This window comes from Orycteropus afer, unplaced genomic scaffold (genome assembly GCF_000298275.1).
Source record: "Orycteropus afer afer isolate SDZICR_OR568_19922 unplaced genomic scaffold, OryAfe1.0 scaffold00043, whole genome shotgun sequence".
Lineage (NCBI taxonomy): Eukaryota > Metazoa > Chordata > Mammalia > Tubulidentata > Orycteropodidae > Orycteropus > Orycteropus afer.
Genome location: NW_006921630.1, coordinates 12,767,142 through 12,777,032, shown reverse-complemented (window position 1 = coordinate 12,777,032; position 9,891 = coordinate 12,767,142). Strand labels below are relative to the sequence as shown.

At 36.9% G+C, this 9,891-nt stretch overlaps 1 protein-coding gene across 1 annotated transcript in view; it reads left to right on the top strand.

Moving 5' to 3' along the window:
* COLGALT2 (collagen beta(1-O)galactosyltransferase 2) overlaps positions 1 to 9,891 on the top strand; it is a 207,922-nt gene that overhangs the window by 121,870 nt on the left and 76,161 nt on the right. The window contains exons 3-4 of the mRNA XM_007937676.2: positions 1,342 to 1,459; positions 3,071 to 3,205. Coding sequence (XP_007935867.1) covers positions 1,342 to 1,459; positions 3,071 to 3,205 — 253 coding nt within the window. The remainder of the gene's footprint in view (positions 1 to 1,341; positions 1,460 to 3,070; positions 3,206 to 9,891) is intronic.

The following is a 9,891-nucleotide window of genomic DNA, read 5'->3' as shown; positions in this document are numbered from 1 at the left end:
TTTTTTTTCCTAATCCTAGCACATCAAGCAAAACTGAACAACAAAGTTTGAGTACTGTAAAAGGCTCTAAATACTTGTTTGGAGTTTCTTAAAATGGAATTTGGCTGAATTATAAATGGCACAAAAAGACTATGTATCTACCTGGTAATTTTATTAATAGCCAGATTTTTGACTGAATATATTATATGCCAAGGTCAATGTGAAAAATATTAGGGAAGGGTATGAGGTTTTTTGGCAATATATCCAAAAAATAGGAATTCTATTGATTTTCATTGAAACTGTAATTGGAGAAGACATCCCAGCAATTCCTGTGCAATATGTAGTTTTGGTAACTTTATTTGTATAGTTATGGTTTCATTGTTTTTGTGGTTTTCTACGCACTAAATCAAATAAATCTACCATAGCTACAAGAACTTCAAGTAGTGACCAGTGTTGGACCGTTAGGGCCACTGTGACAATATCAGCGTCCAGATCAGTCGGGAGCTTTCAAAAGTGTTTTGAAACCAACTTGGCTATGTGGCCATGCAGACATTAAAATAGTTTTGGCTATTTTGTAGATGTTGATAAATAGAGATTCCCAAAGACATTATTTATCTGCTCTATATCTGGTAGCATAGTGGCTAAGGCACTTGACTGTTAACCAGAAGGCTAGTGGTTCAAACCCACCAGCCACTCCTTGGAAGGAAGTTTGGACAATATACTTCTGTAGTGATACCACCTCAGAAACCCAAGGAGCGGTCGCTATGAGTCAGGGCCAACTCAATGGCACATAACAACAACAATAACACATGACTTCACTTCACCTGGAATCGATCAATGTATTAGGTTCTGTGAAATCCTTTACTGATACATTACCAATTAAATTTGACCTTTGTTTTTCCTGGGAAATTCTTATTTTTACACTACAACATTGCCAAACTTACTTGACAGGAGGATATCTAAAAAAGTGTCTTGGAACATAGGCTTGGGGGTTAAACTGCCTGGATTCAAATCCTGACTGTGTCCCTTGCTAAGAGTGTAATAGTAGTCAAATGACTTAACCTCTCTATACCTGTTTCCTCATCTGTGGAATGGGTAGTTCTTACCTCATAAGACTCATATTAGAACACAATGAAACATCTCAAATAAAAACCTTTGTGTAAAGAATGCAGCAAGCTACTACATCTCTCCTTGCTCTCCTTTCTTATCTGTAACATAGTGATGATAATAACAGCAATAGGATCTACTTCCCAGGCTTGCTGGAGCACTGAATGAGTTAGTCCATATCAACATTTAGGACAGAGCCCAGCACATGTAGGCACTCAACAAATAACAGTCATTATTATCATCATACTCTTTTAGGTCTTATCCTGATGAAATTGGACCAAAGCACTGGCCAAACTCCCGGTTTACCCATGTGATGAGACTACGGCAGGCAGCCCTTCGAACTGCGAGGGAAAAATGGTCAGACTACATTCTGGTAAAAACAGATGTTTGATTTCTTGACAGCTGTTACCTAGAGTGTGTTCAAATAAGTGTCTACGAACTAGGAACATGAAGGTAATCCAAACAACCTTTTGTGTAGGTATTACCACCCCTTTTTAAATAAAGATTCAAGGGAAAAGTTTGGGAACTTTATATTGGAATATCTAAATTTTGCCTCAGATCCATTCTTGATATACATTTGCAGTGAGTAAGGAAAGAATCTCCTGGATCATTTGGTCTCTTTCATATAACAGGTATTAAAAAAAATCTGTGTTGTTTTAGTTCATGGGAGGAGAATGTTGTAGGTAAGAGATATAAATTGTATGAATAACTGTGGAAGAATTTTGAGGATATGAAAATATAATTGTATGAAAAATGAATTAGAGTAGCAGCTGTGAAACCCCATTCCTTTGTGCTCCTGGGAGATTTGGAGAATGGCATCTCTTCCTTGGCCTCATGGTCACTCCCAATTATGCTGGACTCTAGTAAAGAGTCTCTCCAAGAAGAGATCCTGTCATTTCCCTAAGATTGGCATCAAAAATCTGGATTTCATGGTTAGGAGTCAATGTTGTAGTGTGCTTTTGGCCTTGATGTACCTGTCTCAATTGGAAATGGCAACTTCCTAAGTATCAAGGAATTAAAGTCCCCTTTTCTCTTTTAAAAAGTGAAAGAAGGCCATTTTTTCCCCTACACGTTTATGAGAACCAGGTTCTTCATTTTTGCCCCTTAAAATTCATTTCATTCTTTTGGCAAATCTTTCTCAGCACCAATAAAGCAAAGCCAACATTGTTTTATTAAATTTATGGACATCAACTCTCTGTCACTAGAGTTGCCAAATTGTAAAGAGAACTATTTTGACCCATGTCTCTCTCCAGCCCCTCAACCACAACAAAAATCAGCCCAAAATTTATCACATAAATTTTCAACAAAAATAATTTCATAAGTGTTTTAAAATGTTATTGACAATATTTAACATCCAATAACTGTTTAAATGCCAAGTAGTTTATAAAAGCTAAACCATAAAAATGTTTAGTGAACAGATTGTCATAAGAATGAAATCTTCTGATTATTTATTATATATAGAATCTGTGTTATACTATCTTATAAATGAGTCAGTGTTGATACAGACTGCTGTTAGGAATAGGAAATAGCTACATTGGTTAGCATAGGTTAATATAATGTACTTTCAATGAGCCTTCTACTTGTAACATTGAAATAGCACTAATGCATCTCTTTTAGGCCTAACAGGCATTATTATCTAAAACCTAAATAGATCTGTCCATCTGTATTTAGAGTGTTTGTTGAATGGACTTTAAGAGTTTGTGGACCATTAATACATTGTATTTAAACTACTAAACTAGGTTGCATCCTAGTTGAGTCTATGCTCCATGTGGTAACACTGATCATTACTGGGTGCCTCATATTGGACTACATGTGTTTTGACTGAGTAGTGACTTTCTCAAAACCACTCAGCTGCATGGATTTCAGTAGGAAGAACATAGATATCTCATGAATTTGTGAATCTTTCAGAACTGCTGGATGTTTATTTTTGAACTCAATACTGAAAAGTACCTTTTCACCTGACATTATCCTTTTCTTTTCCTAGTTCATAGATGTCGACAATTTTCTGACTAATCCAAAGACCCTCAATCTAATGATTGCAGAAAACAAAACCATCGTGGCCCCCATGCTGGAGTCTCGCAGTTTGTACTCTAATTTCTGGTGTGGAATCACACCTCAGGCAAGTATTGTGGACAATGAATTGAGGCCACAAATTTTAACAAAACAACACTGTGTCAACAGTAGCCCCATTCACCTTTTTCTCTGTTCCTCCCTTGAAACATGCTTGTCCCTGTGTTATTAGAGTGAATGTTTTCATCCAAGTCCAAGGCCACAACCCAATGGGCTCCTCTGTAGAAATGATTTATGATGAAAATATTTAATGAAGTAGAAAGAGTGCTGCTATATTGTTGGAATTGCAGTCAATGTCACACAAAAAAAAATGTGTATGAATTTTTGAGTGAAAAATCAAATTGGTATGTAAACTTTCACCTAAATCCCAATAAAAAGGTTTTTTTAAAAAATTACAGCTGAAGGGGAAAAAAAGAAAGAAAGAAAGAAAAGAAAAATTCTAATGAGCTTTCTCTTACAAAAAAAAAAATAACCAAACTCACTACTGTTGACTCAATTTCAACCCATAGTGACCCCTCTTTGGGTTTCCAAGACAGTATCTCTACGGAAGTAGATTGCCCAGTCTTCCTTCCGAGGACAGTGAATTTGAACTGCCAGCCTTCTGGTTAGCAGTCAAATGCCTTAGGCACTACGCCACCAGAGCTCCCTTAGAAGTTTTACATTAATTAACTAATTAACTTAACATACTGGAATTTACACCTTTTTCTCTCTGATTTAAGGATTTAAAAAACAAAAAAGCAGGGTTTTTTTTTCCCCCTCAAAAACTAACATAAGAGCACTATAGAAAAAATTAGAAATGAAGAAAAGTAAAACAAAAATCATGTTAATCCCACTACTATAACAACACTGCAAGTAGCAGCTTGGCATATTTCTAATAGCTGTATATCAAGTAGCTGTACTTAGCTTAAACAATATTTAAGTTGTTTGCAATTTTTAACAGTTGCAGTAACCATTACCAATATAAGCTTTTCCGTATGTAAGGTTATTTACATAACATAGCTTCTCAGATGTGGAATTACTGAGTCAAAGAGTATTGATATTTTTATAACTTTTAATATATATTGCCATATTTATTTCCAAAGAGTTCTAATAATCAGAAGTGCCATGGATAGCTGTGCTTACAAAATTTTAAATTTCCGTTCTCTCTTCCACACAATGAAATTTTCAAAGTCTAGAGGTTTGTTAGTATGCACACTTAATGCTGGCTATATTTTATGCTTGAGTTAATGAATTAAGAGATAAATTAAGCTGATCATTATAGTATATAGCAATGCCTAATGATGAAGTGCTAAGGGGAAAATTGTATGATAAGTGTGTTTCATGGCTGAAGGGCAACATTTTGAGTCTCTCAAAACCAAATTTTTTTGGATTTTGGATGAGGAATGATGCCAGTGATATGCTGGTAAGTGTTTAACAACTTATCTAGAAAGAAAACCCCTGACTAGTAGTGTTTGCCATTTTTCATGGCATAAATATTCCTGCCATGGGCTATTTCGTGTTACCAACTTGACATCAGCTGGCTTGCAAATACCTGAGGTTTTGCTTTGACACTACTGACAAAGGTGGGCTATCATGGTCACCACACCCTTGAGGTTTTTAATATCTCCTTTTTGGTTTTAATCATTAAAAACAGACAGGGAGAAATGTGCTCACTTGTTTTGCACAGTAATAGTAAACCCAAGCAATTTAGTGAACACTTCTTTTTTTTCTCCATTTGTTTTGGCTTTCTACCACCCCCAGTTAGGCTTCTGCAAGGGCAGGAATAGACACAAGCAATGACTTCATAAACCCAAAGGAGGCCCTGATTTCCAGAGCTTTTAAACACATCCCAAGCAAAATGCCCCTGGTGCTGTCTGGTCGATGAACAAGAATTGTGACCAACAGCATTCAATTTATGTGGAAAAAGAAGGAAAGAGCTAAAACACATCCATCACCTCTGCCTGTCTGCAAGAGGCATATTAATTTTCACTCTCACTCTGCTTCCTTACCATCTCCTCCCAAGATATACAGTGATTCATCATTGCCACGAATTTCCCAAGCTTCTTATTTTGAGGACATTGCTCCTAAGTAGTCTAGAACTTTGTATCTGGCATGGGTCATTAGACAGAACTAGAATTCCTTTTATCCCTTGCCAGAAATGATCATAAGCTAAAGTGTTAAACAAGCCTTAAGTTAAAGACTAATAAAATATACATATATAGTAATAATAATATTTTATGTGGTGAATTGCAGTTTTCAAACTGCGATAGACCTTATCACACGTGAGCCTTTCTATAGCCCTGTGAGATAGACAGAGCAGCTAACGTCCCATTTTTCAGGAGAACTTAGGGTCAAAGAAGTTAAGTGTGGCTGAAGATCAAATAGCTGGAAGATGGTTAAGATGGCTCTAAAACACACATCTTCTTGGTCTTAATCTGTGATCCTTCTACCCTATTGCAAGGTCAGTGTTAGGCTTAATGGAACTAGAACACTCTTGTAAACACTAAAAACAATGTTGGAGAAGCAGAAAAGGCTAGCATGCTGACTTTGCAATAGGAATTGTGACCATAAAGTAATGTGATTGATTAGTGAACATAATAGAATTTATGGATCCAGAGTATTATACCCTTCACATTTCTGGCTCTCTGACATAATACACTCATTCCAGTAGCCTGTCATTGCCAGAAGGGTTATAAAAATGCCTTTGAAAGCTTCTGCATAATTTTAAATATATTTTGTTGAGATAAATTATCATAATTTTTGGAATGAATTTTATTTTGGCAATAGTGGAATTATAATGAGTGTCACTGGAATGTAACCTCTCTCCTAGACTCTGTACCCCATGAGGGTTAAGACAGGGCCTGTCTTTTTTGCAGTCTCCAGCATCTAACATAATGCCTCAGTGGGCATTTGTTGAATGAATGGTCAAATTTGGAAATAAAACATCTGAGTAATGACAAAGTTGTTGAAAACCAGTGCATGCAAACCACAAAGTAAGAGTACTAATTGACCAATGTATTTCCCCAGAAGGCAGATGCAAAAGTGGAATCCCTACAAAGTGTGGAGCAGTAGCAGCCCCATTGGAATATTGAATAAGCACCTTGTCTGTCAGTTTGTTGTACAATGGTGGCTTGCATGTGGCAGTGATGCTGGAAGCTACACAACTGCTATTTCAAATACTAGCAGGGTCACCCATGGTGGACAAGTTTCAGTGAGCTTCCAGACTAAGACAGAGAAGGAAGAAGGATGTGACCAGATCTACTTCTGAAAAATTGGCCCCTGAAAACCTTGTAAATAACAAGGAAATATTCTCTGATATAGGGCTGGAAGATGAGCCACTCAGGTTGGAAGGCACTGGAAATACAAGTGAGGAAGAGCTGCCTCCATAAACAGAGTCAACCTTAATGATGTGGATGGAGTAAGGTGTCTTCATTTGTTGATGTGGCACAATTCAAAATGGGAAGAAACAGCTGCAAACATCTGTTAATAATTGGAATGTGACATGTACAAAATATGAATCTAGGAAAATTGGAAGTTGTAAAAAATGAAATGGAGTGCATTCAGATTGATATCCTAGGCATTAGTGAACTTATGTGGATTGGTATTGGCCATTTTGAATCAGACAATCACATAGTCGTCTATGCCAGAAATGACAAATTGAAGAGGAATGGTGTCTCATTCATTGTCAAAAGAACATTTCAAGATCTATCCTGAAGTACAGTGCTATCAATGATAGGCTATCCAACTGTTCTATAAGAAAGACCAGTTAATACTATTATTATTCAAATTTATGCACCAACTATTAAACCCAAAGATGAAGAAATTGAAGACTTTTACCAATTTCTGCAGTCTAAAACTGACCATTCAAAGTGTATTGGTTATCATTGGTGATTGAAAGGCAAAAGTTGGAAACAAAGATACATCAGCAATTGGGAAATGTGGCCTTGGTGATAGAAATTACTCAGGAGATTGTAGGATAGAATTTTGCAAGACCAGCAAATTGTTCACTGCAAATATCTTTTTTTGACAACGTAAATGGCAACTAGACATGTGGTCCTCACCAGATAGAATACACAGGAATGAAATTGACTACATCTGTGGAGAGAGATGATGGAGAAGCTCAATATTATCACTCAGAACTAGGCCAAAGGCTAACTATGGAACAGAACATGAGTTGCTTATATACAAGTTTAAGTTGAAGCTGAAGAAAATTAAAATAAGGAGAGCCAAAATATGACCTTGAGTTTATCCACCTGACATTAGAAGCCATCTGAAGAATAGACTTGAGTCATTGTGTGATGGTGTCAAGAACATCATACATAAAGAAAGCAAAAGGTCATTAAGAAGACAGAAAAGACTAAAATAGAAGTTAGAAGAGACTCTGAAACTTGCACTTGAATAGACAGTAGCTAAAGCAAATGGAAAAAATGACAAGATGAAAAAGATGATGGAAGATTTCAAAGAGCAGCTCAAGATAACAAAGTGGAGTGCAAAGACCTTAAGTTAGAAAATCAAAGGAGGAAGAACATGATCAACACTTCACAAGCTGAAAAAAACTGAAGAAAATTTTAAGCCTTGAGTTGCAATTTTGAAGGATTCTATGGGCAAAATATCTAGTGATGCAGGAAACAAAATGAGATGGGATAAATACACAGAGTCACTGTAAATAATTTGTCAACATTAAACTGTTTCAGGAAGTTGCATATGATCAAGAACCAATGAGAAGTCCAAGCAGCATTGAAGGCATTGGTGAGAAACAAGGCTTCAGGAGTTGATGGGATACTCACTGTGATGTTTGAACAAATGGATGCAGTGCTGGAGGCACTCACTTGTTTATGTCAAGAAGTTTGGAAGACAGCTACCTGGCCAACCAACTGGAAGAGATCCATATTTGTGCCCATTCCAAAGAAAGATGATCCAAAAGAATCCAGAAATTATCAAGCAATATCATTAATATCACACATAAGTAAAATTTTGCTGAAAATAATTAAAAAATGCTTGCAGCAGCACATTGACAGGATGGATGTGGATGTGGATGTGAATCCAGAAGAGGGAGTGGAATGAAGGATATTAAATGGATGTCAGATGGATCTTGGCTGAAAGCAAAGAATACCAGAAAGATGTTTAACTGTGTTTTGTTGACTATGCAAAGGCATTCAACTATGTGAATCATACAATTTATGGATAACACTGTGAAGAATAGGAATTCTAGAACACTTCATTGTACTCACAAGGAACCTGTACGTAGACCAAGAGCCTGTCATTCAAACAGAACAAGGGGATACTGCATGGTTTAAAATCAAGAAGGGTGTGTGTCAGAGTTGTATCCTTTCACCATACTTATTCAAGCTGTATGCTGAGCAAATAATCCCAGAAGGTGGATTATATGAAGAAGAATACAGCATCAGGATTGAAGGAAGACTCATTAACAACCTACAATATGCAGATGCACAACATTGCTTGCTGAAAGTGAAGAAGACTTGAAGCACTTACTGATGAAGATCAGAGACTACAGCCCCCAGTATGGACTGCACCTCAACATAACAAAAACAAAAATCCTCACAACTGGAGTAATAAACTACATCATGATAAACAGAGAAAACATTGGAGTTGTCAAGGATTTCATTTTCCTTGGATCCACAATCAATGCCCATGGAAGCAGCAGTCAAGAAATCAAATGATGTACTGCATTGGGCAAATCTCCTGCAGAAGACCTCTTTAAAGAGTTAAAGAGCAAAGATGTCACTTTGAAGACTAAGGTGTGCCTGACCCAAACCATGGTATTTCCAGTAGCCTCATATGCATATGAGAGCTGGACAATGAATAAGGAAGGTCACAGAAGAGCTGATGCATTTGAGTTGTGGTGTTGGTGAAGAATATCAAATGTATCATGGACTAACAGAAGACTGAACTAATCTGTCTTGGGGTAAGTACAGTTAGAATGCTCCTTCGAGAGAGAACAGCCAGATTTCATCTCTCATTCTTTGGTCATATTATCAGAAGGAACCAATCCTGAAGAATATCATACTTGGTAAAGTAGAGGGTCAGTGAAAAAGGAGAAGACCCTCAACAAGAAGAATTGACACAGTGAGTGCAGAATGGACTCAAATACAGCAAAGATTGTGAGGATGACGCAGGACCAGGCAGTGTTTGATCTAGTTGTACATAGGGTTACTATGAATCAAAACCTATTCAATGGCACCTAACAACAACTGCAGGAACCATCACCCTGTAAGTTCATTGTATTGTGGTGGCTTGAATGTTGCTATGATGCTGGATGCTTTGCTACCAGAAATTCAAATACCAGTAGGATCACTCATATTGGCTGGTTTCAGCAGCGCTTCTAGACTAAAGCAGACTAGAAAAATAGGCCTGGTAACCTACTTCCAAAAATGAACCAATGGAAACCTTATTGATCAAAAGAGAATATTATTAAATATAATGCTGGAAGATGATTCCCCTAAGTTGGAAGGCATTACACAATAGCCACACAAATAGACTAAATATAACAATAATCATGAAGATGGCACAAGACTAAGCAATGTTTTCTCCTGTTATACATTAGGTCATTGTGAGTTAGAGACAGCAAATAACAACAACTGCACTGATAGAAGAACTTCATTTAGATATCTAAGTACTGGCATACTTATTTAAAAATACTAGCCATATTAAGGGAGCTCTGGTAGCATAGTGGCTAAGGCACTTGACTGCTAACCAGAAGGCTGGTGGTTCAAATCCACCAGCCACTCCTCGGAA